Below are 8,070 nucleotides of genomic sequence, written 5' to 3' on the forward strand. Positions count from 1 at the left end.
CGGTCCGCTTTGCATCCTGTCTTCTAGATGACAGAAACCATGGTGGCTGACCAGAACTTCACAGGTCTCTCCTGCCCTTCCTGTACAAAGCTGTGCAATACAGTACATCCTGTGGAGGCACTCACATTTTTCTTAGTTTAACAAGACAAATGTATTATAAACACAAAAAGCACTACATGTTCTGGATATAATTCTTCCATATTTCTATCAAATCTGTCATGGTAAGGGGGCAACACCACCAGCTTCCCCTACTCTCTCCCTTTGAAACACCCTGCCTTTAACCTAAGAGAACCAGTGTAAGGCAAGGAGACTATCCAGCTACTTATTAGGTTTTTTTCCCCACAAAGATTTCACATCAATATCAAATACAACACTGACATATAAGGTACAAAGAATACCATCTATAGCAACCGATGTTGCGCATCTAGCTCTTGAAATATTTTAGCCAATCCAATCACTATGATGTCAAAGGTTCTGAGGAAGCATAGACTTTATATGCTTGTGAAATAGCTACGTATTTTGTTAAGGTAGTCCTCAGGGCATCAAAAATTACAAAGTACTACATTTCCATTTCAGCTGTTTGAGAAATCCAGTCCCCAGTTTACTGACCCATGAAAAGCCAAGTATTTTAACAGTTACACCAGAATAAATTAGTGTGCTAAGTCACAAGAGAAGCATATAAAACTTAAATGAGACCAGATTTACTTAGACATTTCAGAATAATAAATAATAATAATAATAATAATAATATAACTTATCTACCAATAAAGATCTTAACCTACTACAGATTTATAAAAGTATTTAAAAGGCTGTTCTTTGATACTGCTATTAGTCACTAATTTATCTTTAAATGCAAGAGAAAAATAAACTCACTGTAACTGTTACCATTTTTAGGCTGCTGGAATGTGGTCAATAAACAACTTGCAAAATGCAGGTTTCTGTTTTCCAAACCTTACTAAAACCACTTTTCTTAATATATTGTTGACTGGTCTTTTCAATATTTTGTTTGCTTGTAAATATGCTAGTTTTGCTAGATAATAAATGTGAGGGAAGGCTCAGCTAAGTAGCAAAATATTTAGGAACTGGATTTACCCAGTTCCTGGATAAACAATAATTGGATAATCCAGTTCTTTGTTTGTTCTAGTTATCTAAAACAAACATCCCCACATTGTTTTTATCCCCAAAGGTGTCATGACTTTAAGAAGAGAAGTGACCTTGATGTACATCACTTTGAAAACTGGAAAGAACAAATGTGAATTGTGACTCACTACAGAAAGACAGAAAATGAAGATGCAGAAAGAAGTGGAGGGAGGGGACAAAAAAAAAACCAACAAAAAACAACAATAGGTGAAATAGGCATAAGCATTACTTTCAACTCTGAGATAGGCATAAGCATTACTTTCAACTCTGAGATAGGCATAAGCATTACTTTCAACTCTGAGATAGGCATAAGCATTACTTTCAACTCTGAGATAGGCATAAGCATTACTTTCAACTCTGAGCACAATTTTCCATTCCAGCCATGATTACAGAAAGAAACCACTGTTCTTGGTGAATTTTCCAGAGAGCCAAATCCTGACTATATAATTCTCTGTGGTGGCAATGGAGGGAGAAAAAGCTGTGGGTGATCCCCACGCATTAACTGAAGCACTTGCAAATGGGAACACCTGCACTGGTTCAAAATCAGACATATGGTCTCTTCAGTCAACTCTTCAGACTTACATAAAACATATGAAAGGATATAAAGCAATAGGGTAGGATTTTAGTCTAAACAATTTTTTTAAAAATATATTTACTACCCACTTCACAATCTGGCCATTCCCCCTGACCCTTTTGCATGTAAAAGGCCCCAGCTCATTTCTCTTCTACCACCGGTGTCATCTGGTCATCTAACTTCCAGTTAGCCCAGTTCACATTAAATTCATAGAAATGGCCTGCAATGATTACTCATATAAGCTAAGCTTCTACTCATACTCTTATCCTATTCCATTGTGAAGGGTTGTAATCATACACCATTTCCTCTATTGTGCTAAGGCTTACTTACAGGCTATGCACGAGCTTTCTGAAAGCATTTCTATTAACTGGTGAATACATGGAGTAAGAGAGGAAACATGGGGAAAGAATGAAACTCAGGGACAAGAGCTCCACTCACTTACTGCACTTACTGCCTAAAGGGAAAGCAAACTTAAAGACCGGAGTACATGTCAGTGTTTTTTCACTATTCTCTTGCTTTTCTTCAAGATTTCCAATATGCAGTGACTTAAAAGCATATCTACAAATAGCCATAATATAGATCTTAGAATAATATTATATCATAATATATTATGCAATATATATTATATATATTATGTGTATGTTATATAATAATATTATATAATAAATAAACCCATAACACAGTCTGACTTTTCTCTTTCTTTGCATGAAAGTGTATTCTTTCCCAGATTCACGTAAGAAAACTTGGTACATGATACTGACGAAGAAAATTCTTGGTGACTTTGATTACCCACCTATATTTGCTCCCCTAGAACGTCACAATTTTTAAATGTCCTTCAGACTTTGGATCCTCACATCAGTATCACTCTCTTCAGCCAACACAGTAACTTCTGGCAGAAAAATCCTGCTATTCTCTTACACTGACAGATGCCTAACAGAGGAATGCCACAGTCTTTACAAGGTTAGTGCGCTAAGTCACAAGAGAAGCATATAAAACTTAAATGAGACCAGATTTACTTAGACATTTCAGAATAATAAATAATAATAATAATAATAATAATATAACTTATCTACCAATAAAGATCTTAACCTACTACAGATTTATAAAAGTATTTAAAAGGCTGTTCTTTGATACTGCTATTAGTCACTAATTTATCTTTAAATGCAAGAGAAAAATAAACTCACTGTAACTGTTACCATTTTTAGGCTGCTGGAATGTGGTCAATAAACAACTTGCAAAATGCAGGTTTCTGTTTTCCAAACCTTACTAAAACCACTTTTCTTAATATATTGTTGACTGGTCTTTTCAATATTTTGTTTGCTTGTAAATATGCTAGTTTTGCTAGATAATAAATGTGAGGGAAGGCTCAGCTAAGTAGCAAAATATTTAGGAACTGGATTTACCCAGTTCCTGGATAAACAATAATTGGATAATCCAGTTCTTTGTTTGTTCTAGTTATCTAAAACAAACATCCCCACATTGTTTTTATCCCCAAAGGTGTCATGACTTTAAGAAGAGAAGTGACCTTGATGTACATCACTTTGAAAACTGGAAAGAACAAATGTGAATTGTGACTCACTACAGAAAGACAGAAAATGAAGATGCAGAAAGAAGTGGAGGGAGGGGACAAAAAAACAAACAACAAAAAACAACAATAGGTGAAATAGGCATAAGCATTACTTTCAACTCTGAGATAGGCATAAGCATTACTTTCAACTCTGAGCACAATTTTCCATTCCAGCCATGATTACAGAAAGAAACCACTGTTCTTGGTGAATTTTCCAGAGAGCCAAATCCTGACTATATAATTCTCTGTGGTGGCAATGGAGGGAGAAAAAGCTGTGGGTGATCCCCACGCATTAACTGAAGCACTTGCAAATGGGAACACCTGCACTGGTTCAAAATCAGACATATGGTCTCTTCAGTCAACTCTTCAGACTTACATAAAACATATGAAAGGATATAAAGCAATAGGGTAGGATTTTAGTCTAAACAATTTTTTTAAAAATATATTTACTACCCACTTCACAATCTGGCCATTCCCCCTGACCCTTTTGCATGTAAAAGGCCCCAGCTCATTTCTCTTCTACCACCGGTGTCATCTGGTCATCTAACTTCCAGTTAGCCCAGTTCACATTAAATTCATAGAAATGGCCTGCAATGATTACTCATATAAGCTAAGCTTCTACTCATACTCTTATCCTATTCCATTGTGAAGGGTTGTAATCATACACCATTTCCTCTATTGTGCTAAGGCTTACTTACAGGCTATGCACGAGCTTTCTGAAAGCATTTCTATTAACTGGTGAATACATGGAGTAAGAGAGGAAACATGGGGAAAGAATGAAACTCAGGGACAAGAGCTCCACTCACTTACTGCACTTACTGCCTAAAGGGAAAGCAAACTTAAAGACCGGAGTACATGTCAGTGTTTTTTCACTATTCTCTTGCTTTTCTTCAAGATTTCCAATATGCAGTGACTTAAAAGCATATCTACAAATAGCCATAATATAGATCTTAGAATAATATTATATCATAATATATTATGCAATATATATTATATATATTATGTGTATGTTATATAATAATATTATATAATAAATAAACCCATAACACAGTCTGACTTTTCTCTTTCTTTGCATGAAAGTGTATTCTTTCCCAGATTCACGTAAGAAAACTTGGTACATGATACTGACGAAGAAAATTCTTGGTGACTTTGATTACCCACCTATATTTGCTCCCCTAGAACGTCACAATTTTTAAATGTCCTTCAGACTTTGGATCCTCACATCAGTATCACTCTCTTCAGCCAACACAGTAACTTCTGGCAGAAAAATCCTGCTATTCTCTTACACTGACAGATGCCTAACAGAGGAATGCCACAGTCTTTACAAGGATGCAGTGGGATACTGTATAGCAACACTCCTATCTTCTTTCCGAAGTGCTCTCTAGCAGCCAGACGAAACATGAGTGGCATGTCCAAAAGCTATGGGTCTGCTGTACTTGATGTAAGAGCACTCTGCCAGTAAACAGAATAACTTGTTGAACCTCCAATTATTCTACTGGTAAAATGAGAGGCTGGTTCTGGCTTATCTTCCCAGTGTTTTGGTGGCAACGCAAAGACTTCGTTAGAATGAGTCCCAGTTCCATTAAGTCCTCTGCTGTGATAATGGGGTTTAAAAGGTCTCGCAAACAACATCTAACAGGGACAATTCCCTGACAGGTACTGTAAAAAGTAGGACATCTGGCAAGTCAAACTCCTTCTGCCAACCTGAAGCACTCGCTAAGCCAATACACTAAAAGCATAAATGTCTTAGTTCACTGTTAAACGATTTCTCTTTTGTAGGATGCCTCCTGAGTCAGTGGCTACTCATATGCAATTACTGTTTCACCATAACTAGAGTTCTGTATGCCTTTTATGAAGAAAGGAAAATTAACACACTTTCTTTGAACAGCGGGAAAAAAAAAAAAAAAAAAGATTCTAGACAGTGGAATAACTGTTGTCCAGCTTCCATTTTCAAGGCTGAGCCCTGCCACTGTCATTTCTACACGTTAAGTTTCAGCAATCTCACAAGGCCGAAAACTTAAGTGATCTATTACAAAAATTGAATGAAAACTTTTACATTTTAAAGTGATCTATAAAACCCACTGAAGAGGAACATGCACATTGTGTGATTATTAACGCAGAAGCAGTTGGAGGCTAATGTTCTACACTAGTCAATGCATAATCAGACATCAGTAGAGTCTGGTGTACACACAGCACTTAATCATTTGAAACTAAGGATATACTTTTCATTGTTCTAGGCGCCATGCAAGGAAAAGCCTATGCTATTGACAGAACAGCTTGACAGACCTCACTCCATGCATGCATCACTGCAACAGCTTGCTGGAAATTAGCAGGACATTTCTACTTCAAATTAGGCACATGATCTGCTGAACAAGACAGATACGCCCATTCACATGAGGACAGGAAGTCATGGCACAGGACAACCCCAGGAATGGCCTCTCTAGCATTCAAACATACAGAAAATGCTGTCTATAAAAACACTAGGCCAAAGTTCCAGGGACATTTTTACATACACCTTTAGCTGAGCTCATTTCACTTAAGCTTAAATTAAAGTCACTTTCGCTCTGCAGAACTTTGGTTATTATTTTCTTTCTTAAGAAAAGGTAAATATTCTTGTATAAAACAGACTATAATTTTACATGTATCATAGTTTTAGATATTCCTATCATTTCTGGTGATTTTTACACCCCTAGACCACTTGAAACAACAGCATGCAAAACAAGTATAAGAATGCTACAACAGAGCAGACTGTTATTTTCATTCTAAGAACAAGATACGAGCACAAGTACAAAAACTTTTGTGACACATACTCTGAAGGAACATACTATGCTTTTTGTGTGCTTCACTTCAAAGAGGATCTGCACAACCAAGGTAAGAAAAAGTAGGAAGCTCTGCATTTTGTGATAGATACTGAGAACTCTTTTTTTGCAGGATTTGTGATGTATTTTTCAAATGCATTATAGTAAGGCCCAAAAGAGTCAAAGGGTAACATGTAACAGCAGTATTTGCTAAAAATGTGACATGTAGGCAAATAAGAGCAAGCATGCCTAGCCACATCCGTTTTGTGAACACCTAGTGAAACTTCACTAGCAATTTGAGCAGTGGAATCTTCTGTTAAAGTAGCAACACGATCTCTCATTCAGTCAACATTGCCCAGATCTTCCAGAAAAGCTGCGACAACTCTTCTATAGCTCTAAAATATTAATTTGGAAGATCTGGAAGTCTTCTTTTTTCCTTATTAAGGAGTAAACTTGTGTTGGGAGATTTTAGATTACTTTTTTCCACCATGAAAGCAGCAACAGTACAAACCCCTGACAACATGTTTTGCTAGCAGCTTGGAGAAGAAGGAATGTGAATAAGAAATAAACATTCAAATTTTTAAGAACAGACATGGATATTACATATGAATAGTTCCCACTGAAAGCAATTGGAGCATCCTATGAGTCACCACCACTGAAACTAAACCTACTTGCCTTGACATTTGCAAAGACCCCAACCTAAATACGGCTTTAAACCGTCATGGTTTCTCACTGTACCTTTTTAAAATTTTAAATAGCTTGCTAATAATGACCATGACTACAATGATCAATTTTTTTAAGAGCACCGGGAAAGTAAACACCTTCAATACTACTTACATTACACCTTCTTGCTCAGGTTTCAACCATACAGTTAACGTAAATGAAGCTGCAAGCCTCAGAGAACGGGGAGTAGAGAAGCAATCCTTGTGATTACGAAAAATAAAACTGGAAGCATTGCTGAAGGACCCTGGATGCAAGTCCCTTTTGTCCTCCGTGATACAGGTACCAAGGCCTTCTGAAAGCAGCAGTTTGTAGGAAGACGGCGATGACCTGTATGGGCACTCCTGAACACATAACCTCTGGGTGCAGGATATAATACTTTCAATAGCTACTGAGCTTTGACAAAAAGTACTTGGATCTGGCAGCCCGCAAGTGGCTTGACTTGGCACAACTGACACGTTCTTGAAAGCTCCCACATTCTCAAGCCTAGGGAAATGTCCCTGAGAGCTGACCAACACAAAGGAGCCATAATAAGTTAAGATTAATGTTTCAATAGCATGAAACAAGAAACGACACCTCAAGGAAAGAGCCCAGCAATTCATGTTTACAAAAAAGCTCCTCCTGATTAAAGCATCCGTAAATAAATAATGATGCCCATGTCAGTAGCAATGTCCTCAGGTGGCAGGCTTTAAGAGTTTATGTAGCATTTCATCTTCAAAACACCCACGCAAGGACTCGGTCACAGGGGACATCTATGTCTTCTGACCAGCGAAACACACGTGGGTGACAGTCGGAATCTGCAAACCACAGAAAACAGACACGGTCTGTGGGAGGAACGTGCGTTTTTCCACCAACAGAGGCTACGCCCCACGGGGGATTTTAAGGGTTTTAATTCTTCTTCTGAATCTCCACCAGCAGGCCCAGCTGCACACCTTCACTGGCCACAGCCAGTCTCTGAGTAAGGGCAACAGGACCAGGCCGACTGGAACCCACACGCCCTCAGGGCTGAGCAGGGTCTATCCCAGACCTGTCACATCACACAAGGCCGGCGCTCAGCTTGACATTTCAAGGCAGCGAGATACAGGAGAAGGCAACACCGGGCACGCCACTTCCGTGCCTGGAGCGCCTTTCCTGAGGGTTTCGAGCTCGTTCCTTGAACCTCACGTTTACCATCTCCCCGGGTTCTTACCTCTGAGGCTTTACACCGCTACCCGGGAGCTGCTCAGCACCGTCCCCCCCGCGCTACCCGGGGGAGAGGGGCGGGACCCCCC

The 8,070-nt window shown here is 38.5% G+C and overlaps 1 protein-coding gene across 1 annotated transcript in view; it reads right to left on the reverse strand.

Moving 5' to 3' along the window:
- The window catches only part of USH2A (Usher syndrome 2A (autosomal recessive, mild)), a 393,962-nt gene extending 386,561 nt beyond the window's left edge, over nucleotides 1-7,401 (reverse strand). Inside the window, exon 1 of the mRNA XM_009994736.1 lies at nucleotides 6,917-7,401. Coding sequence (XP_009993038.1) covers nucleotides 6,917-7,401 — 485 coding nt within the window. The remainder of the gene's footprint in view (nucleotides 1-6,916) is intronic.
- Nucleotides 7,402-8,070: the final 669 nt, after the last annotated feature.

This window comes from Chaetura pelagica, unplaced genomic scaffold, assembly GCF_000747805.2.
Source record: "Chaetura pelagica isolate M959 unplaced genomic scaffold, ChaPel_1.0 scaffold2, whole genome shotgun sequence".
Taxonomy (NCBI): domain Eukaryota; kingdom Metazoa; phylum Chordata; class Aves; order Apodiformes; family Apodidae; genus Chaetura; species Chaetura pelagica.